Here is a 23,502-nt window from a genome sequence, read left to right as displayed (position 1 = left end):
CACTTATCAAGAGAACATCGCTGTTCATGCCTACTGCCTCTGATCTACCGGACTCACTAAAAACAAATGCTTTGATTGTAAATGATGTCTGAGTGTTGGAGTGTGCCCTTGACTAACCATAATAATAGATTTAAATGGTGCCTCTGTCTATCCGTAAATGTAAAAACAAGAACATTGTGCCGTCTGGTTCGCTGAATATAAGGAATTTGAAATGATTTATGCTTTTACTTTTGATACTTAAGTATATTTCAAACGAAACACTTTTAGACTCATACTCTATTATTTTACTGGGAGTCTTTTCACTTTTACTTTTCTCTTTACTTTTACTCAAGTATGACAATTGGCTACTTTTTCCACCACTGCAATTAAGTTAGTATTGTGGAGTAACTACAATGTTTTTGATCCTCAGTTTTCTCCTATCACAGACATTAAACTCTGCAACTGTTTTAAAGCCGTTTACGTACTTTCTGGCAACTGAGTTAGGAACGAGGCCTGTGTCTTCGTAGTGGTTGGGTGTGTTGACACACCATCCAAAGTGTAATTTATTGTCAAAGGGACGTTCAATGTCTTTCTTTTTTTTTTAAACCCATCTACCAGTAAGTACCCTTCAATTAGAAAACCTCCCTGGTCTTTGCGGTTGAATCAGTGTTTGAATTGCACTGCCTGACTGAGGGACCTTACAGATAATTGTATGTTTGGTGTACAGAGATGAGGTAGTCATTCAAAAATCATGTTAAAAGCTATTATTGACCACAGATGCAGACAGTTGAACGGTTTTATTTTAAATACAAAAACAGGGGTTCAGGCAAACGACAGGTCAAGGGGCAGGCAGAGGTCAGTAATCCAGGGCAGTGTCACAAGGTACAGAACAGCAGGCTCAGGGTCAGGGCAGGGAAAATGGTCAAAACCCAGAAAACTAGAAAACAGGGACTAGAGATAAAAACCAGTAGTGCGGGAAAACCGCTGGTAAGCCTGAGGAGACAAGACAAACTGGCAATAGACAAACATAAAACACAGGTATAAATGCACAGTGGAAGATGGGGGAAATGGGCGAAACCTGGAGGAGGATGGCGGTAACTACAAGACAGTTCAAACAGATCAGGGTGTGACACCGTGCAACTTATCTCGTGGCTCGTTAAGCAAATGTTTACTCCTGCACTTATTTAGGGTCGCCATAACAACGGGGTTGAATACTTATTGACTCAAGAAACTTCAGCTTTACATTTTGTACTATTTAAAAAAAAAAAAAAAATTGTGGGGGGCAGAATTCCACTTTGACATTATGCGGTATTGTATTTAGGCCTGTGACAGTATTTTATTACATTTAGTACATTTTAAATTCTGGCTGTAACACAACAAAATGTGTAAAAAAAAAAAGACAAGGCACTGTCGACACAGCATTTACACAGAGCTGACGACTGTTAAATGAGACTATTGAGACTGTGTTCCCATCTCTGAGCCCATAGTTACTGATCAATAGTGTTGGTATCGGGGGTAGGGGTCTGACCGTTTACTACATACACCTACACCGCTGTGTATAGAGGGGACACCTTGAGGTGGCGCAGAAAAAAAGCTTCACAGAGAGAGTATGAGCATCGTGCATGACCTGCCTGTTATCTATTTTAACCTTGATGTTCGACAACTTAATAAAATGTTATCGATCCAATTCCATTTGAAATCTTCCTCACAGAGCAGGATTTTCCCTGAACTGCTTCCTCATATCCAAAACCTCCAAGCACTCAGACGGGAGGTGGTGTGTAACGTGAGAGTGAGAGGACACAACACACTGACCAGAAACGAGTCTGAATATGTTTTTTTTTTTTTTAACAGAGAGAGAGAGAGGCGGGATGGCATAAAATGAAGGTTTCTCCCTAGGTACACAGGCTTGAGCAACACAAACAAGGAGAGAGGGAAGGAAGCAGGAAGAGAGAGTAGATTCTGGCATGTAAAAACGTTATATTCAACATTGTAGTCAAAGGGACAGAGGAGGTGTGGAGAAATGCAAGCATATTCAAAGCCTCACTTCTACCTCTGCAGTCCTACTATAACGGATCCAGGTGGACCCCTAAAGACCACCAGGCAAACACCGACTCCAACAACCAGAGACCACCTGATTAGGACCGAGGGTGAAAGACTGACAGGCAATAGTAATCTGGTTAACCTCATGTAAGTGACACAATTTGATCATTTAATTCTTACGATTCTAAACCGTGGAATGACCATCTTGTTTTAAAATCATTTAGCTATTTGATTTTTGAATTGTAGGTATGCAAATAATTATCAAAACGTATTTTATTAAATATATAGCCCATAGAAATGCGTTGAATAGCACATTCATAAAAGACAGTCAAAAAAGAAATAATGAGGAATAAGGTTTTGACGTGTTTGTCCAATATTTAGGAAATATAAGAAAGGAATATATATATACAGTGGGGTAGGCACAGAACTAACTTCATACTTCCATTATTATTTTTTAATATAGTACCGGTTACCTTCACACTCGTGGGGGTCGTGTTATTGACAGTCCCCCTTTTCCATAGAATGGACATAATAATCTGTAGGCCAAACCGTCCGGACACTACAGATGTTTTTTGTGAGAAGACACATTTTTGGGACGTCTCATGGTCTGACAAACACCGCTGTAGCTCAGCCACCTTCCACGCAAATGCAGAAGGCTGCCACAGATTGCAGATATTTAGAGCGTAAACTGACAGATTTTGATGGGGATCTTTTGATTATGTTACTTAGATTGATGCACCGGTACGTCAATAGGCTCTATGAGGTTCAATAAGCCACGTTGTGTTGTGTATTGTTGTGTATTGCAACCTGGACTCAGGGCTTGACGTAACATAGTAAAATGAAATCCAGGATACTCCAATTATTGTGATATGTTATGTTTCGTATGGTACATACGGTACATCCATTTTGTATGATATGTTACAATTACAATTCGTATGATATGTTACGATTTGCAATTCGTTCAATAGTTTATGAATTTCAATTCATATAAACGTTACGAATTTACAAAATGTATGATATGTTCCGTATTCCAATTTGTGTGGCTGATTAATGTTAAGGTTAGGGTTAAGGTTAGGGTTAGGAGTTAGGTTCAATTGTTAAGGTTAGGCTTTAGGGGAAGGGTTAGTTGCAAAGTAGCTAAAAGTGGTAATTAGCTAAAATGCTAAAGTTGTCCTTGATGAATACAAAACATTTGGTTTGTTAGATGTTTACTTATACACCTACCCATTCACCCCGTTCAACCACCCCACTTTTGATTTTGCATTAAGTAACCTTCTGTCTCGTGTAACCATACCAAACGTAACATATCATACTAATTTGAGTGTCCCAGATTTACATTTACTATGTTACGTCTAGTCTATGAGGCCAGGCTGTGCATTATTGTGCATTTTAATGTGATGCAATTATGTGGGGGCACCATTGCTTGTGCAGGCTTTTTTGTATTTCTATATGACAGTGTTGAGAGTGAACAATGGCTGTAGAACCTCATGATGTTTGGTGTGTCTGTAACAGAAGCCACGCCAGGTCAGGAGAGAACATTGATCAAAATTATATTCGGTAAGAGGGATGGTCAATGTCCATTTTGATTGAGCTTGCACTAAGATTTAAATATAGTGATTGTGAGATACTCAAGGTTAGGTATTGGGACACTAAAGCAAACGTAATAAACCACTCCACACAGAGATAGAGCCCTGAGGGTAACGTTAGTTCAGCAGTGTCAGTCTGGATAATATTTAACCAATCCCAGACAATTTTGTACAGACTATGCATACATAGTGTACTTGTAAAATGCCGTCCAAATCCCATGAATCGACCTCGTGGAAATTGTGTCTGTTGTAATTTAGCTATGCAAATATCCACTGGTCAGGAACACTCACAAGCAGCTAATTTGGTTTGGATAGCTCCTATATGTTGACTGGGTATTTTTGACGGTCAAATCCTCTTTGGTTTGACACCGTCAGACACTGTCATTGCTGTGGAGACGATTCAAATTCACAAATTCACACTCTCTCTCGCTCTGCATCCCTCACTCACTGTCTCTGTCTCCCTCCATTCAGACTCTTTATTTCCGTGTCTGAACTTTTTTTTTAAATCACAGTTGGGTGGCAATAACATGAACAGTTCATGGTGACACGTCGATCGTACTGTACTATGGAACAGTGTTTTGTTATCTACATATTAACGTCTTATTCAGAAGATATTTGGGTTCGGCGGGGCTCATTTTTAACGGAGGCGAACTTTGAAACCAATAGAAAGCTCTGCACTTGCATTACTTCCTTGTTCTGAAGTTGGAAAACAGTAGTGTGATGAGAGGGCCAGGGGTCACACCGTGGGTCATCGTGGATTACAATCAGCTTCTGTTCTCAACAGAGGACCATTCTCTTTAATCCTGTCCTCTCTTTGTCTCTCTCTCTCTCTCTCTCTAACTGTCCCTCTCTCTTGCTCACTCTCACATAACCTCTCGTGAAAACGCGAGACCACAAAGGTTCTGCAAAAGTAAACCAGGCAATTTGCACGAACATAGACTGGTTTTGACTGTGTTGATCCCTTGGGTACATTGTCAACCTTAGGTATGACTCCTTGATGCTTTTGTGTAGCATGACCACAAATCCACAGATCTGTATTGAAGTCAGAGTTTCTTTTGTTAGCATTGTTCAATGAGGAAACAGTCGGGCTCACAGTGAAGTAAGTTATTGGGTTATGAATCACTTAGAGTATGCAAGCTGTTAGTTGACATCAAAGAAAAATGGACCTATTGTTGACCATTGACTGGAAGGAAGGAAACATTGAGAACCCAGAAGGAAACGGACCGATTATTTACTCCAGTGACACAATTAAAACATTTCCAGAAATGTCACCCCTGTGCCACACTTAGCCTGAGGGGTGGAGGGATATTATATCAAGCTTTTGTGGCAATACGATTGCCAAATTCCCGAGTGAGGAGTTTTTTTGTTACAGTAGAAAAAACAAGTCTCCGTCCCAAAATATGATTGTGATCACGTATGCATTCCTGGGTTATGAGACATATGTCCTCTGGCTCAGAGAGCATCGTCGGACTGGAACTACGACTGATTCTACAGACTCCTAATTATTCAGTCAAAACAACAGGACAGGACTGGCCCACGCCCTGACCTGAAGGCGACTCATTACACACACCAGGTGCTGGTGTTTGAGTGTGTGCGTGCGCGTGTGTACGCGCGCGTGTGTCTTTGCCCGTCTGCGTGTGTCTGCTCCTGTGTGTCCGCGCTTATTTGTGCGCGTGCATTTTTTCATACATTCATGGACGAGAGATAGGGGAACAGAAAAAGAGCGAGATAGCGCCACCAGATCAGTCGAGCTAGTTTGTGTGAGGAGAGAGATAGAGGAAGTACACATGCAGAGAGAGGAGGGCATAAGGTGTCCTATTACAGATAATGGTTTGGTGTTGTTTGGCGGGCATGGGGCTGGGTCACTCACAACAAATCCCTGTGGATTTACAGCAGCACGGATACGCACAGGAACACACCGGCAGTCGCTAATACAGCAGCATACTTTTACAGCAGCAGGGCAAGTTAGGCAGCCTGCAGGACAGATCGAGTTTCACCGCCGGTGAATTGAGGGACAAAGAACAGGGTTTCGAGAGGGCGAGAGAGAAAGATAGAAAGAGAGAGAGAGAGAGAAGGAAGAGAGAACAACCATACGGACTGGGACAGAGTTGTGAGAGGTAAAACTGTGGAGGTAGAGGGAGAGGAGGCACAAGACGAAGGGGAAGGGAGACTGTCGAAGGGAGTTCTACTCGCTCCAGAGACCGAAGGGCAGTGCATCCTCTGTACCCTGTGACCTGTGAGTCTGGGCCAGCTGAGAGGGGACTTCAGCACCATGAGTGTGAGTAGAGATGGAGACCACCGTCTGTGAAGATAGGGGATCAGGCCAATCGCCTGGTGGAGTAGCATCGATCACCTGTCACTCAGCTCTTACTGTGGACTTGTACGGTAGTGGATTACAGGTTCACAGGGGTGAGACTTTAGAGAAAAACGAAACATATGGGATGACATGGCCATGTGTACCTGTCTATGAATGTACAGTCCGTGTGTTTAGCGAACAATTGTTATATATGCAAATAGTCCCTTGCAAAGCAAAGCGATCCTCAAGTGCATTTTAAAGTATTGCCATGTTGAAGTTTTAAAGTCTCATTTTGAGGCGACTGTTCTGACAATGTCTAGATTCTTGTGAGATCGATATGTGTGAAATAGACGTAGATTCGGGTCATTGGGATTGTACACGTCTGTAGTTTTTGTGGTCAGCCTGCAGCATTACGTAGGACGTAGGGAAGACGATGTGCCTTGGTGCCAGAAAGACTAAGTGATCAGCGATCAGTTCGTGTACGGAACTGGCGTGCATTTGCGTGTGTATGCATGAATGTGTCTCTGTGTTTGTTGCTGGAGATTAAAACTCACAAGTAACTTCTCTAAAGGCCTTTCTTGCTCTCTCACGTTAAAATGCAATCCGCAAAGGAGAGAGAGCACCTTTGAATACGCCAAGGTGAAACATGCCAAGTGATTTTATCAGTGAAACCTTCTGTGGCCCAGCTCTGCTTCCCTAGGTGCTTCCTCAAATGCAAACTGGGTCTAGTCCCAGTGTTTACTCTACTGCATGGGCCAAATGGGCCAAACTACCTGAACACACCTCTGTCTTGCTCCCTCACAAGCATGTACATCTGCATACATCTTTCTACATGTCACTTCTATATATTTAACTTATCCTCTCTCTCGCTCTTGTTTTCTCTCTCTCTCTCTCTCTTTATATCTGTCTTTCTCTGCATATTTCTCTGTCTCTCTCTGTGTGTCTCTGTCTCGCTCTGCATATTTCTCTCTCTCTGGGATTTTATTCCACCACACCTTGTAAGTGTATGCCAACTGTTTGTCAAATTGAATTCTTGCAATGAGGTCATCATTGACATACAGCAGATTGTCTGATTCAGGTTTCGGTTGTGCTTTTAGATATCGTGTTGCAAAGTAGGCGATCCCTCAAGATACACATTTGAGTAAATGAATAGAGAAGGGCCAGCAGTTAGTGACCTCTAGTTTATATGTGGTCTATAAATCACTAGGAGTCTCTGTTTTCAATAGTTTGCTATGCGCAGTATATTGCTGGTCACCTTTGATGAAACCTTGCAGGCTTTTCTGTTAAGTTTGGTACTGGGCAGTCAGCTGTCAGCTCCAAGATGTGTATAGTCACATAGTCACCCTCCTCTTCTCCCACCTCTTTCTCTCCTTTCTGCTCACTCTTTGTGACCATATTTCCTGGTCACACAGCCTGCTGATGTTCACCTCGATACGTTTGTGTTTACAGTACATCTACGTGCAGAGTTCCACCAACCAGCAGCGTCTCTATGACTCATGCAAATCATAAAAGATGTTGAATGACACACTCGCACGTCTCTGTGCGTGTGAGTGTGTCATTCAAATCAACATTTCCATGCGGTCCGTGTGCACAGGCATGCAATCCCGTGTTGTGTTTAATGCTTAATCGTACGGGAGCGATCTCTTTCACTTATCTGCCGTTGTCTTTCAACACTTTTCCTAAATGAGTAAGCATTTTCCTTACTGAAAGACTGGTACCATACCCTGTAGCCGTCCAAATGAGGTTTACATAATGGAAGATTATACAGTATGTCAATCAAATATCAATATGAAATGAGCTTTTTTTCGGTAAACTTGTGTATCTCTGGTCTTACTGTTGTGTTACATGTGGAAGAACTCCAAGGCAAATTGAACGCAAACCCACGTCTAGCAGTTACTTCATTTGAGGCTTTGCCATAGGATGCTTACAGTCAGGCACAGTGTGTCTGCCTCTCTGACACACATAGCCCCCCCCCCCATTTTGTTATATAAATAATAATTCCATCAAACTACACACAATACCCCGTAATGCCAAAGCAAAAACAGGTTTTTAGAAATGTTTGCAAATGTATACAACATTTAAAAGAGAAATACCTTACTTACATAAGTATTCAGACCCTTTTGCTATGGTACTCTATATTGAGCTCAGGTGCCTCCCGTTTCCATTGATCACCATTGAGATGTTTCTACAACTTGATTGGAGTCCACCTGTGGTCAATTCAATTGATTGGACATGATTTGAAAAAGCTCAAACCTGTCTATATAAGGTCCCAAAGTTGACAGTGCATGCCAGAGCAAAAACCAAGCCATGTGGTCAAAGGAATTGTACGTAGAGCTCCGAGACAGGATTGTGTCGTGGCACAGATCTGGTTAAGGGTACCAAAAAATGTCTGCAGCATTGAAAGTCCCCAAGAACACAGTGGCCTCCATCATTCTATAATGAAGTTTGGAACCGACAAGACTCTTCCTGGAGCTGGCCACCCGGCCAAACTGAGAAATTGGGAGAGAAGGGCCTTGGTCAGAGAAGTGACCAAGAACGCGATGGTCACAATCAAAGAGCTCCAGAGTTCCTCTGTGGAGATGGGAGAACCTTCCAGTAGGACAACCATCTGCAGCACTCCACCAATTAGGCCTTTATGGTAGAGTGGCCAGACGGAAGCCACACCTCGGTGAAAGGCACATGACAGCCTGCTTGGAGTTTGCCAGAAGTCACCTAAAGGACTCTCAGATCATGAGAATCAATATTCTCTGGTGTGATGAAATCAAGATTGGAGGAAAATTGGCACCATCCCTATGGTGAAGCATGGTGGTGGCAGCCTCATGCTGTGGGGATGTTTTTTAGCGGTCAGGACTGGGAGACTAGTCAGGATCGAGAGAAAAATGAACGGAGCAAAGTACAGAGGGATCTTTGATGAAAACCTGGTCCAGAGCTCACAGGACCTCAGACTGGGGCGAAGGTTCATTTTCCAACAGGACAATGACCCTAAGCACACAGCCAAGACAACGCAGGTGAGTGGCCCAGCCAGATCCCGGACTTAAACCCGATCAAACATCTCTGGAGAGACCTGAAAATAGCTTTGCAGCGACACTCCCCATCTAACCTGACATAGCTTGAGTATGTCTGCAGAGACGAATGGGAGAAACTCCCCAAATACAGGTGTGGCAAGCTTGTAGTGTTATATCCAAGAAGACTCAAGACTGCATTCATTGCCAAAGGTGTTTCAACAAAGTACTGAGTAAACTGTCTGTATACTTATGTTGTAAATGTAATATTTCAGTTTTTATTTTTAATACATTTGCAAACATTTCTAAAAACCTGTTTTTGCTTTGTCATTATGGGTGTGTAGATTGATAAGGGGGGAAAACAATTCTATCCATTTTCAAATAAGGCTGTAACGTTTCTGAACGCAATGTATGTCCGACTTCTCTTTTTCTACGAAGTTGAGGTTGTTTTGTTTTGCTGAAAATAGGGGACGCTGTATATTAATACCACTTGAGAATGGCTCACTACCATGTTGCTTGATGTCAACACATACAGCACAAAATGATTCACCTCCCTTGGCATTTTTTTAAGTTTGTTTCATTACAGCCTGTAATTTAAATGTACTTTTATTTGGATTTCATGGAATGGACATACACAAAATAGTCCAAATTTGTGAAGAAAAAAAAACTTGTTAAAAAAAATTCAGAAAAAAATGTAAAACGGAAAAGTGGTGCGTGCATATGTATTCACACCCCTTTGCTATGAAGCCCCTAAATAAGAACTGGTGCAACCATTTACCTTCAGTAGTCATATAATTAGTTAAATAAAGTCCACCTATGTGCAATCTAAGTGTCACATGATCTATATAGCGTATAGTGGTTAGAGCGTTGGACTAGTAACCGGAAGGTTGCGAGTTCAAACCCCGAGCTGACAAGGTACAAATCTGTCGTTCTGCCCCTGAACAGGCAGTTAACAGTTCCCAGGCCGTCATTGAAAATAAGAATCTGTTCTTAAACTTGCCTGGTTAAATTAAAAAAAAATATATATATATATATATACAGTGCCCCCTTGAACTTTGCGACCTTTTGCCACATTTCAGGCTTCAAACAGAAAGATATAAAACTGTATTTTTTTGTGAAGAATCAACAACAAGTGGGACACAATCATGAAGTGCAACGACATTTATTGAATATTTCAAACTTTTTTTAACATATATATATATATATATATATATATATATATATATATATATATATATATATATACACCTGTTCTGAAAGGCCCCATAGTCTGCAACAATACTAAGCAAGGGGCACCACCAAGCAAGCGGCACCATGAAGACCAAGGGAGCTCTCCAAACGGGTCAGGGACAAAGTTGTGGAGAAGTACAGATCAGGGTTGGGTTGGGTTATAAAACAATATCTGAAACTTTGAACATCCCATAGAGCACCATTAAATCCATGATTAAAAAATGGAAAGAATAGGGCATCACAACAAACCTTCCAAGAGAGGGCCACCCACCAAAACTCATGGACCAGGCAAGGAGCGCATTAATCAGCGAGGCAACAAAGAGACCAAAGATAACCCTAAAGGAGCTGCAAAGCTCCACAGCAGAGATTGGAGTATCTTTCCATAGGACCACTTTAAGCCGTACACTCCACAGAGCTGGGCTTTACAGAAGAGTGACCAGAAAAAAATAAGCAAACATGTTTGGTGTTCGCCAAAGGCATGTATATGGAAGACAGTACTCTGGTCAGATGAGACTAAAAGTCAGCTTATTAGCCATCAAGGAAAACACTATGTCTGGCGAAAAACCCAACACCTCTCATCACCCCGAGAACACCATCCCCATAGTGAAGCATGTTCTTGGGAGGTTTTTCATTGGCAGGGACTGGGAAACTGGTCAGAATTGAAGGAAGGATGAATGGCGCTAAATACAGGGAAATTCAGTTTCAGTCTTCCAGAGATTTGAGACTGGGACGGAGGTTCACCTTCCCAGCAGGACAATGACAATAAGAATACTGCTAAAGCAACACTCAAGCAGTTTAAGGGGAAACATTGAAATGTCTTGGAATGGCCATGTCAAAGCACAGACCTCAATCCTATTGAGAATCTGTGGTATGACTTAAAGATTGCTGTACACCAACAGAACTCATCCAACTTGAAGGAGCTGGAGCAGTATTGCCTTGAAGAATGGGCAAAAATCCCAGTGGCTAGATGTGCCAAGCTTATAGAGACATACCTTATAGAGACTTGCAGCTGTAATCACTGCAAAAGGCGGATCTACAAAGTATTGACATTGGGGGAGTGAATAGTTATGCACGCTCAAGTTTTCTGTTTGTTTTTGTCTTATTTCTTGTTTGTTTCGCACAAAAAAAATATTTTGCATCTGCAAGTGGTGGTAGGCATGTTGTGTAAATCAAATGATACAACCCCCCAAAAATCTATTTTAATTCCAGGTTGTAAGGCAACAAAATAAGAAAAATGCCAAGGGGGTGAATACTTTCACAAGCCACTGTACCATTAAAACAACTAAAATAAGTATTTTTGGATTTGGGGTTTAATGGTATAATCTGTAAACAAAAGCACAGAAGTGTAAATACAGAAGACCAGCAGCAGGTAAGCACTGTGTTTACCCAGCCACTAAGAGCCCTGTCCCTCCCTATAGCAACCACTTTCCTTGTCCCTCCGTCAGTATGACCCTCCGTATCTGCGGGATGGCATATTAGGACAGCCTCAGTCTCAGCAGGACTTGGGTTCGCTGTTGCTCAGCGTGTCAGGAAGGACCAGGTGACAGACCGTAGACTTTACACATAGTGTATTAGTCTGGTGACAGATTTGTACAGTATTTGTGCCGCCAGTTGGAGAGATCTGACTAAACAGTCAGTAACTGTAGATACCTAACAGACTGCTTGAGAGGCCTGTCATTGGTACTTTGGGATGTTGTTGTTTTCACCGTCGTGAAGGTTGTTTCACCAGTCAGCAGGTTTCATCCACCGGGGTAATGACTCATGACAGCTATGATGGCAGGTACTTGCGTTGCTCTACAACTGAACAATTCTATAATCATGAACACAATGTCATTTAGAGAACAGTAAAGCTGGGGCAGAGCTGTCAATTGCATAACTTGAATGAAGTAATCTATAGCTTGACTCATTATATTACTGTGCGTATATAACATGCTCCACCATTTAAGATCGATTGTCCCTAAATGGAGTGGAGTCGAACAGCGCAGAGCAACTACACAAAGAGCAGAGAGCCACACCTGAGCCTGTGTCATATGACTGTCTCTGTCTGTGTGTCGGACCGGGCCTTGGAATTGCGCCCACAGCACTAGGAGTGACAGTCAAACACAACCTTGTGATGGGAGGCACCACTGTGTTTCGTGTGTGTGCTCCTGGTCCAATCTGTCATGCCTCCCCTTCCCTAGAACCTCACACTCGTACACATTTATCACACATTCTGCACTGAGCACAGTAAGATTCCCTTTGTCTCATTCACTGTCCTCTCTCTCTCTCTCTCTCCAGACTGACACCTGGCTCGCTGAAGAAAGCAATAGACCATTAAATCTTAGACAACAAGGTAAGCCATTGTTGTGGAATTGATACATTTTGAAATGATATTGCACAAATACTGAATACTATGCAATGTCATACTGTCCAATTATGCTTTAGTTGCACGTGTCTACGTTTGAAATAGCTACAAAATGCTGATTGCTCTGTCTCTATCTTCCTCTCTCTCAGTGGTAGTGCGGCCTGGTCGGAAAAGAAAACCCATGACGGCGTCGAACTCCCAGAAAGGGAAGTCCTCGTCGAGGAAGAGGGTCCTGATCACCGTGTTGATGGTACTGGTAGTGCTGGGGATCTTGGTCACGGCTGGATACTTCAGTGAGTCCAGCTTCAACACCTATCATACCTGCATCCCAAACGGCACCCTGTTCCCTACGTAGTGCAAGAGTAGCGCAGTCAAAAGTAGTGCAATATGTAGGGAATGGGGTGCCGTTTGGGACTCAAGACCACCTCTGCACCCTCTCCCCAACTTTTGCTAACACAAGACATACTAGTACTTTACCCCCTCTGTGCAAATGCTCAATGATTCACAATCAAACAGTAGCGTGAATGTTTCATTTCAGTCGCCAAACCATATTATTTCAAGAACCTGTATCTGTCTTCTGTACTCTCTCCTCATTTCACCCCCCACCCTTCCATTCTGTCCCCAGTCGCACAGCTGATCAACAGTAAGTACTTCTTCTGCTCCCGGTCGGTGAAGTTCATTCCCCTGGACAAAGCGTGTAATGGGATGGCGGACTGTTCAGGAGGAGAGGACGAGCTCACCTGTGTGACCAACATGACGGTCAACACTACCTTCCCAGGTAAACACACACACACATGCACAGACACACAAGCATGCATACATGTACACACACACACACGGACAGGTACTCACACACACACCACTCCATCTATACATCTTTATACATCTGTCTCTGTGTCACTTCTATATGTTTCCTCTCATTCTTATTCTCACTCACTCACTCACTCACTCACTCACTCACTCACTCACTCACTCACTCACTCACTCACTCACTCACTCACTCACTCACTCACTCTCTCTCTCTCTCTCTCTCTTTGTCTCTCTCTCTCTTTGTCTCTCTTTGTCTCTCTCTCTTTGTCTCTGTCTCTCTTTGTCTCTGTCTCTCTTTGTCTCTCTTTGTCTCTCTATTTCTCTCTATTTCTCTCTCTCTCTCTCTCTCTCTCTCTCTCTCTCTCTCTCTCTCTCTCTCTCTCTCTCTCTCTCTCTCTCTCTCTCTCTCTCTCCATTTCTCTGTGCAGTGCGTCTGGTCTCTGAGCAGAGTGTTCTCCAGATCTACAGTGCCGGGACAGGATGGAGGAGTGTGTGTAGTGAGGACTGGACCCAGCAACACACAGAGAAAGCCTGTCAACAGCTGGGCTACACCTCGTGGGTCTTCTCCCAACCTCACTCACTCACTCACTCACTCACTCACTCACTCACTCACTCACTCACTCACTCACTCACTCACTCACTCACTCACTCACTCACTCACTCACTCACTGCTCACCTAGCAGCTTAGCTACAGTTTCTCCCTTAACATATTCAGTTTCTCTTAAATGTCTTTAAAATGTCTCTCCGTCTCCACTCGTTCCCACAGTAAACCCGTCAGTAGTACCATCTCAGTGAGGAACTTGTCCTCGTCCCTGAAGACAGGACCGTTCTCAGGGGTCAGGGTCGCAGCCGAAACCACCCCCATTTACCAGACTGTCATTGACCGGTAAGCATTAGAAGACGGGTGGTAATTGAGCCTGTTACCGTGGTGTGACTCTACTGTGTTCTGACGCTCACTCGGACACTTTCCAGCTGTGAGATTTAGTTTCAACAGAAAGGAGAACGGAATCAGTACAAATATACACAGTTCCTTGGTATCAAATACGGTTGGATAATTATCTTAATAAATGGAGAATTGAAACAGGTCTAAATGAATGTTCCCCACTTTGGGTACTTCTGTCTGTACTTCTCTTATGGTACTTGTCTTATTTTCGCCGGGCCATAATTGTAAACAGTCATTTGTTCTTTATTGAACTGCCTTGTAAAATAAAAGGTGACTAAAAGTCAATGACTACATTGACCATGCAGCTATGCCTGCATCACTGTTACACTGTTCACTATGCAGTGGTTCTGTTGGTTCACGCCCATCCCCCTGCCACTGTTTGTAGTAAGATGGCTCGTTTGGCTCAGGCAGTTGTGACATGCCAAATAGAAGGCATGAATGCCACTCATGACAGATTGGATGGCACCACCATGTCTGTTTACTCTAAAACAGCCAAAGGAACTGGAAAAACAGGTCCTCTTTTTTTCTTTTCTTCTGCTTCCCTTTCTTGTCTCTCTCTCTACTTGTGACGCGTACAACTGAGTCATTGTTACGCATACTCCCTCTCCAACTCCCAGCGTACACGTTACAGTCATCTCTCTCTCTCTCTCTCTCTCTCTCTCTCTCTCTCTCTCTCTCTCTCTCTCTCTCTCTCGATGAGTGTTTCTGACTGTGCAATGCTCTCTGTTTTTCTGACACAAACCATTTAGGAGTTTCTGTTCTTTCCCGTCCTTGTCTCCGTAATTAGAGGAAACAATAAGTACGAGTCTGTGATGTCTGACTGACACTAAACCAACACTGAAGATTAACTCTGGAATCTGTCTCAATGTCGACCTATGATGTTTGGTAATCGCGTTTTGAATGTGTTTCTATGCACACCACATGGGATGTGTGTATGTACTGTGTGTTGAATTCCCCTCTCTGTTTGATTCCAGCCAGGTGTGTAACTCAGGATCCGTGATCTCCCTGACCTGCTCCGGTAAGCCTCTGCCTCTGATGCCCAGCCTCACACTGCAGTGCATTCGGAAAGTAGTCAGACCCCTTGACTTGATGTCACGTTACAGCAAGGGTGGGCAATTCCTGTCCTCGAGGGCCTAATTGGTGTCACAGTTTTGCCCCAGCTCACACAATAGTCACCAAATCGTGAGCTTCAGTTTAGAATGCAATTTGATTAATCGGCTGTGTTTGCTAGGGATGGAGAAAAAGTGACACCTCTCAGGCCCTCGAGGACTGGAGTTGACCACCCCTGCGTTACAACAGTATTCTAAAATGGATTGAATAAAATAATTCCTCGACAATCTACACACAATACTCTATAACGACAAAGTGAAAACAGGTTTGTAGACATTTTTGCACATTTATTGAAAATAAAAAACAATACCTTATTTACATAAGTATTCAGAGCCTTTGCTAAGAGACTGAAAATGGAGTTCAGGTGCATCCTGTTTCACCTGTGGTAAATCCAATTGATTGGACATGATTTGGAAAGACACACACCTGTCTATATAAGGTCCCACAGTTGACAGTCATTTCTGAGCAAAAACCAAGCCACAAGGTTGAAGGAATTGTCCGTAGAGCTCCGAGGCAGGATTGTGTCGAGGCACAGATCTGGGGAAGGGTACCAAAAAATGTCTGCATCATTGAAGGTCCCCAGGAACACAGTTGGCTCCATCATTCTTAAATGGAATAAAATTGGAACCACCAACACTCTTCTGGAGCTGGCCACCTGGACAAACTGAGACATCAGGGGAGAAGGGCATTGGTCAGAGAGATCACCAAGAAGCCGATGGTCACTCTAACAGAGCTCCAGAGTTCCCCTGTGGAGATGGTAGAACCTTCCAGTAGGACAACAATCTCTGCAGCATTTCACCAATCAGACCTTTATGGTAGAGTGACCAGATGGAAGCCACTCCTTAGTAAAAGGACCATCATAGCCCTCTTGGAGTTTACCAGAAGGCACCTGAAGGACTCTCAGACCATGGAAAAACAATTCTCTGGTCTGATGAAACCAAGATAGAACTCTTTGGACTGATTGCCAAGCGACACGTCTGGAGGAAACCTGGCACCATTCCTACAGTCAAGCATGGCAGTGGCAGCATCATACTGTGGGGATGTTTTTTAGCTGCGGGGACCGGGAGACCAGTCAGGATTGAGGAAAAGATGAACGTAGCAAAATACAGAGAGATCTTTGATGAAAATCTGAGTTCTCAGGACCTCAGACTGGGGCGAAGGTTCACCGTCCAACAGGACAACAACCCTAAGCACACAGCCAAGACAACGCAAGAGTGGCTTCAGGACAAGTCTCTGAATGCCCTTGAGTGGCCAAGCCAGAGCCCAGACTTGACCCCAATTAAACATCTCTGGAGAGACCTGAAAATATTTGTGCACCAATTCTCTCCATCTTATCTGACAGAGCTTGAGAGAATATGCAGTGAAGAATGGGAGAAACTCCCCAAATACAGGTGTACCAAGCTTGTATCGTCATACCCAAGAAGACTCGAGGCTGTAATCGCTGCCAATGGTGTTTCAACAAAGTACTGAGTAAAGGGGCTGAATACTTCTGTAAATGTGAAATTTCTGTTTTTTATTTGTAATACATTTGTAAAAAAAAATTAACTGTTTTTGCTTTGTCATTATGGGATAATGTGTGTAGATTGATAAGGAAAATAAACTATTTAGCCTAACAAAATGTGGAAAAAGTCAAGGGGTCTGATTACTTTCCGAATGCACTTTATGTCACCTTCCTCTCCCACTCTACTGGACTACCCCACTCTTTCCCCCGACTGATCATTGGTAAAAGACTTGAGTGATATTCATCATCCAAGTTCTCTAGGAAATGAGTTATACAAGAGATAGCAACAGAAAGACTGACACACAGAGACAGTCAGATAGGTTCGGACTACAATCTCCATCTCCGACAGCGATGGAGAGTGCAGGCAAACATGACAGGATCCAAGCAACAAGCCACTTTGTAAAGGGTCCGTGCTAGATTGAGTGTGTTACTTAACTAACAGGTAGCAACGCTAACTGCCAAAGGTCTAATTAGCGTTTTACCCCACTGCCAATTCTACATTTTATCGTCAAACTACCTTTGCATACAAGGCAACTTCTGTTCTTTACTAAACTGTCTTTCCCCTGTGTGTGTGTCAGACTGTGGAGAGCGGGGGAGATCGGACCGTATCGTGGGGGGTGTGGATGCATCTATAGAAGAGTGGCCGTGGCAGGTGAGCCTGCAGCAGAACGGACAACACACCTGTGGAGGGTCACTGGTGTCACCGCGCTGGGTCGTCACAGCAGCACACTGCTTCCCTGGGTCAGTACCACTGGACACCCAATAGGGTGGCAGGTAGCCTAGCGGTTAAGAGCGTTGGGCCAGTAACCGGAAAGCTGCTGGTTTGAATCCCTGAGCCCGACTAGGTGAAAAATGCGTTGATGTGCCCTTGAGCAAGGCACTTAAACCTAATTGCTGTCTGCTAAATTACAAAAATGTAAAATCACATACACCCTAGAATGTGTGCGATTTAACTCTGACCATCCAATGTGGAAACTCCCCTAAAGTAAGCAATCGTATACTATGCTTAAGCATCTAGAGACAGAGGTCCTGCTGTTAACCCCTGTACCTCTTCCCTCTCCTGGTCCTACAGTAGTAAGAAAGAGCTGAGTCGCTGGCAGGTGGTGTCTGGGAGGACTTACATGGGCACCCTGGGAGGCTCATATGTAGACAGGATCATACTGAACGGACAATACAACGCAGCCCGCAACGACTACGACCTGGCCATGATGAGGCTGACCAAACCCATCACCGTAGGAAGTATGTCACTTCCCCAACGGGACATTTTAGCAACGCACAGACTGTGGCACTGAATTTGCTGGACAGTTCCTGGTTTCTCAAAGGCTAGACATAACAAAAGCCCACATCCACCTATTCTTGTTTTGAATTGACTTAACACAAAGAACATTTCCCAGCACTCTCAAAAATGAATGCTAAAACAGTACATAATGACATGGAAATATCTACTCGTAAAAGCAGTTCGATTCCAGGAAGAGAGAATGCATTCATGGTAGATTCTGACCTCTAGTGGCCAATTTATCAAACTGTCAATTTCAATGAGTCTTGCAGCATGGGACATCCCTCTAGGGAAATACTGTATATTTAGACTGTAATGAGAGTAGACTGTGTTTGATTTATGTCATTAAAGTTCCGTTTCCTCCACTAGACTCTCGTCGGCCCGTGTGTTTGCCCCCTAAGAACCTGGGACTGAAGGCAGGAGACACTATGACGGTGACAGGCTGGGGCTACCTGGAGGAGAAGGGTGAGCACAGAGCAAACAAAACTTGCCTTTCTATCACCCTCTTCATCTCTATCCAACAAGCACACATGCTCCAGGTGTTAGTAGTCACTTTCTCCTCTTCTCCTTCTCATCCCTCTGTCACCTTTTCTCTCTCAGGTAAAGTGTCTCCTGTTCTCCAGAAGGCTACCCTTCCCCTTATAGACAGCGCTCAGTGCTCCAGTCCCACTGTCTACGGTTCCTCAATTACGCCCAGGATGCTTTGCGCTGGTTACCTGAAGGGCAAAGTGGACGCATGTCAGGTACGAAGTGGAATGTTCGCTTTGAGGAAAAACAGAAGAGAGACTAAGACTAAGATTTTGGCGTGAAAACGTTCAACGACTCGTCCTGTAAGAAAACAAAACGGAGGAAGACCTTGTGACACTCTGTCGAGTATCCACCCTCAACTTTGGCAGTTGCCATATGTGTATAGTGCGTAATTCCGGTGTACCTAATGCCATTGTTGGGTCATGTGTTGTAGGGAGACAGTGGTGGTCCTCTTGTGTACCTGTCAGAACGATGGCAGCTGGTGGGGGTGGTGAGCTGGGGGATCGGCTGTGCCAGAGAGGGTCGACCAGGGGTCTACTGTAACGTGGACGATATGCTCAACTGGATCCACACTGTCATGGAGGTATGTATATATGTCTGTTCACACAGGAGAGGCAAGGAGCTAGTGCATTTCAATAGTGTTTCTTTGCACTTTGTTCTATGTAAAGTCTAGATGAGGTATATGCTGCTGCACTGATAGTGTGTTTTACACAATGTAATGGTTTGACCATGTGTACCTTATTCTTCTAGAAAAACCCTTGAAGCCTCAAACCATGACCAAGAGGCTCTATCGCGTTGGGCTACCCGATTTCAGCGGATCTACGTAGAGCTCTGTCATGGGAATAGAAGAGGAATCCTCTTCAAAGTGCAATTTTAAAACCCCTACAACAATACATAACTCAAACCAACACGCACACACATGCCCGCACACTCAGAGAGGCACAAAAGCGCACGGACGCAAACACACACGGACACACACTACACTCCTTCTTTACTATAACAGGTTATTCACTGAGTGGCTTGTGCCATTTTTTGAGGTATCTCAGGGACCACTGACGTGGCAGTGTAAAACGGTCGGTCTGGGTCCGCGTTCCAAACGGCACCCTATTGTCTTTTAAAGTGCACGACTTTTGATCAGAACACTCGGGTGAAAGTGATGCACTGTCAAGGGAATAGGGGTCCATTTGGGACGAAGCCTGGGCTTTTCACATGGCCGAGCACTTGAGACAGGACTCTCACCAAGTGCCTCTGCCGTCTTTCTTTGTCAACGAGGTTGCGAGAAGGGTGGGTGAAATGTCTTCGTGAAAACATGTGTAGATAAAGTATATGTGCCATGCAGTTGAAAATGTGCATTTTTACCAAATGTTAAATGAGTATGGGTGCTGTGACGTGACGTGACGTGAACCTCTCTTCATAGTATATGTCAATGGAGGGGTCATTAGTCTCATCGAAATACCGTACTGTAAATCCCATCATGTGCACTTTCAGGTGGTCAGACCTATTCACGGTCTGCCAATAGACTTCCAGTGTGCAATTGGAATAATCCCTACAATGTGCACATTTGCAAGGTTCTAATTAATGACGTGTGTTTTATTTTGTTGTTGTTGACATTGTGAACATTTCCTTTCTTTGTATATCTGTACATATTGTATTACGCCACAGAAGCTGTTGTCTGTGTAGGATCAGAATGTCTGTATTGCACACGTTGTTGGTATGTTTTATTTAAGGGATGCCTGTGTTAAATAAATGATCGGATTGGGATGAACGTTGAGGAATTGGATGTCTCGGAAGTATGTGACTGTAATGATGAAACCCTGTATTCATGACGTGTAAAGCCTGAGTCGTCCAGTTGGCTATATGGGGATGTTACAAGACAGTAGTGACAGTGAAGTTTACTCCACAGCCTCAGCAACAGACAGACACAAATACGACAATAACTCCTTTTATGCAAACCTTTATTTCATATATATATATATATATATGTGTGTACTTGTTTTCTACAATCCAGAGAGAAAAAAACGATTGAGGTGCATAGTTATGAGAGGGGAGTATGTGGGACATTACTACAGAGACATATTAAGGGGAGTTGCACATTCACTTTATAGTTCAACGAAGCGTCTTGTTGGAGACCGAGGGAGTTGAGTTGGGTCAGTCATGGACTGCCTCACAGTAAGTGGGTGAGTATGTTTTGGTGGGTAAGAGGGCGAGCTGTTTTCTTCAGCACGAGCCACATTATAGCCCTCATACTCAGCTTGGGCTTGACAGTGGTCGTTACAATGAAGCAAGACATCATGGAAGTACTGCACTCGTTAAACCCCAACAACAAATAGCAAATGTAGTGCACTTTGTCATCAGTTAGGATGATATTGCCACTTGAGTCCATTCGAGCCTGGCCGTGTGGCGACTACTACCCACAGGCAGTAAACACTGTGAGGTGAGGCCAGTGAGGGAGTGAAAACAGCCCCTCCTCAGAACCCTGGACAGCTCCTTGGAGTAGAGGATGATGGGTAAAAACGGTGTACACCTATAGGTGTGTGTTGTGATTCTAACAAGCAGTAACCTGGCTACCTGTGAGCTCAGAGTAAAAGTCACATCTATTTAAATATAGAGTAAACTGTGCAGTGGGTAGCTTGAGTTGGCTACAAAATGCACATGCACACCCATTGTAATAAGGATTCAAATATATACTTCTTTTTTTGGCTTGTTTGTTTCACTTGGCCTTGGTGGGCTAAAACAGCGCACAACTGAGCCTATAGAAAATGAGTTTTAGAATGCAGTTTGGCCAGGGGACCTGTACTGTTCTGTACAGTATACTGCAGGTTGAAACAGTGGGTGTTCTCTGCACTGGAATGTGGGAAGCAGAGAGCAGACTTCACAAACTCTTGGCCTGGCAGTGTGAGTAGGAGTCGCTCCGGCAGGGGGCCGCAGGAGACCCATATTAGTATCAAATCAGACGATTATTACATCTACTATATACGAAGCAGACAATGTTAGGACTGAGTGGATATGTATCTATTTCTGTCCCCTGACTGCCATTGTCGATCTTTATATTGGATAAATATACCCTGTGGCAATGTAATCTACAATGCTTTGTTAGAAACGTGGAGTGTTCTTTCTTTGAGCTGCAGAACAGTCACATAACGCCATTTGTTGAATTTCAAGGTTGTGCAAAAGTTTGATGAGAGTGTATCAAATGGGGCTTAATAAGACTGTGCTATAACAGTACTCGTAATACTACCAGCCATGCTGTTAGTCTGTGCTGCCTGAGACGTTGGCTCTCAGGGTGAGTCGTGCGGATCTGCCACGGTTCGATGCAGACTTGAGCTGATCGCAGCTTTTAGTCCATCCTGTTATAACAATGCATCGCTGCGGCTATGCGACTGCCTCTAGAGCAGCACTACACTGGGCATGCTCACTGCTGCGCCCCGCAGCTCAGGCACGCACAGTCGAGCTCAGAGCTTGTGGCGTGAACAGACGGTGTTCTTCTAGAGATACTGAAACAGGGAACGATAACTCCGTACTCAGTAACACACAAGACATGAAATACCGATGGTATTCTTTTGGACATTCTCAGATCTGATTGAAGTTACAGAAGGGAAAATGAATCTGCTAAAAACAAGATACAAACGCAGTAATTAGCCTTACGGATCATTGTTCTTCATCGACACGATCCTTCTGAATACACCAACAGAGGCTTGATAATACAAAGACACTGACAGACAAGGATCAACTGAACAGTATTGCTTTTCTCCCAAGAGGCAGGCTTTGGTGCTTTTCCTCCAATGTCAAAGGAGTAACGGTTCACTGACTTCACATGGAACCAATATTGTGTGTGTGTGTGTGTGTGTGCGTGCGTGCGTGCGTGTGTGTGTGTGTGTGTGTGTGTGTGTGTGTGTGTGTGTGTGTGTGTGTGTGTGTGTGTGTGTGTGTGTGTGTGTGTGCACGACTCTGTGTTTCTGGTTTTCTACGGGGTACCACAATGGACAGAAGAGCCACCATGGACCACATAATCACAAACAGTTGGTACATCCGTGCATAGAACAGACAGCGCACCACCTTACCCAAAATCCTAGATCCATGAGTGGATTCACGAGCTGTTTCGCGACCACAATAGCAAATTCAAGTTGTCAACCTCGCTCCGCCCATTAAACATAGGTAAGTACGAGTGAAATATGGAAACCACGGTGGCGGGTAAATGGTGAACAAGGTGATACGTGATTCTGCAAGGACCCGCGGAAATGTCGTTGCTGTATCCCATCTGCTGCCTCTCTAAAGCTACGACATTACTTGGCAAACGTAAGTCCAGTGCCACTAGTGCATCCATCAACTCGTCCTATAGGATTAAAATCACAACCGTGGGATATGGGTACGGCAGTGCTCTGCCTGACAGCGTGCCCTGGCTCTCCACGTCACCGGGGCCCCTTGTGGTAACATAAGGAAAAAGGGTACTGCAGGTCAGGTGATAAGGAAGACCTTTCCGAAGGTGCCAACCTCAACGCGGTGAGGGAATAGAAGGAGGGAGGTTCGAGAACGGATTACGCCGGGACAGACCTCTTGTCCGTCTCAAACCCGTTATCTCGCTATCACCACACACAATCTGGTTACAGTCAACCCGGCGCAACCGTCAACCCTACCTGCAAAGTCTCCTAGCACACCTCTCTCTATTCCTCACGTCCACCACAGTCCAGACGTCGATGAGGATACCCCATGTTAGTAAAGTGCCTACCATGCCCCTCCTAGGTCTACAGCACCACCCTCTCCCTAAAACCCCTGCCCATTGTATGATCTCAGGGCGAGGAGAAGGTGTGGAGAGGAAATGGAGGGGCCTATTTACATTTCCATCTCAGATGAGTAAAC

General features: G+C 44.1%; 2 protein-coding genes across 4 annotated transcripts in view; one reads left to right on the top strand and one right to left on the bottom strand.

Moving 5' to 3' along the window:
- Positions 1-1,929: 1,929 nt before the first annotated feature.
- On the top strand, positions 1,930-20,416 carry tmprss4a (transmembrane serine protease 4a). 2 transcript variants are annotated; one of them, XM_052525466.1, is made up of 13 exons: positions 1,930-2,166; positions 12,411-12,465; positions 12,627-12,770; positions 13,103-13,255; positions 13,716-13,842; positions 14,054-14,173; positions 15,205-15,248; positions 17,420-17,582; positions 17,914-18,080; positions 18,487-18,582; positions 18,718-18,860; positions 19,079-19,228; positions 19,396-20,416. In XM_052525466.1, the coding sequence occupies exons 3-13, from the start codon at positions 12,659-12,661 to the stop codon at positions 19,405-19,407; spliced, it is 1,287 nt and encodes a 428-aa protein (XP_052381426.1). In that variant the 5' UTR covers positions 1,930-2,166; positions 12,411-12,465; positions 12,627-12,658; the 3' UTR covers positions 19,408-20,416. The 2 variants fall into 2 exon arrangements, with proteins under 2 accessions (XP_052381426.1, XP_035628851.2); XM_035772958.2 differs by lacking the exon at positions 1,930-2,166 and adding an exon at positions 5,319-5,883.
- A 167-nt stretch (positions 20,417-20,583) lies between these two features.
- Positions 20,584-23,502, bottom strand: part of LOC118385747 (sodium channel subunit beta-4-like) — a 25,554-nt gene continuing 22,635 nt past the window's right edge. For both annotated transcript variants that reach the window (XM_035772956.2, XM_035772953.2), the window contains exon 6: positions 20,584-23,502. This exon is cut by the window's right edge and continues 2,335 nt beyond it. The gene's annotated coding sequence lies outside the window, so the exon portion shown is untranslated.

Source organism: Oncorhynchus keta, chromosome 1 (genome assembly GCF_023373465.1).
Source record: "Oncorhynchus keta strain PuntledgeMale-10-30-2019 chromosome 1, Oket_V2, whole genome shotgun sequence".
In the NCBI taxonomy this organism is placed as follows: domain Eukaryota; kingdom Metazoa; phylum Chordata; class Actinopteri; order Salmoniformes; family Salmonidae; genus Oncorhynchus; species Oncorhynchus keta.
The sequence above is the reverse complement of the archived record's forward strand: the minus strand, read 5'-3'. Positions and strand labels throughout refer to the sequence as shown.

Excerpts from the sequence above, each read along its gene's own strand:
- tmprss4a (XM_035772958.2), top strand. Across the intron at positions 15,249-17,419 it reads GATCTCCCTGACCTGCTCCG|ACTGTGGAGAGCGGGGGAGA; the intron begins GTAAGCCTCTGC and ends TGTGTGTGTCAG. Across the intron at positions 18,861-19,078 it reads GCAAAGTGGACGCATGTCAG|GGAGACAGTGGTGGTCCTCT; the intron begins GTACGAAGTGGA and ends CATGTGTTGTAG.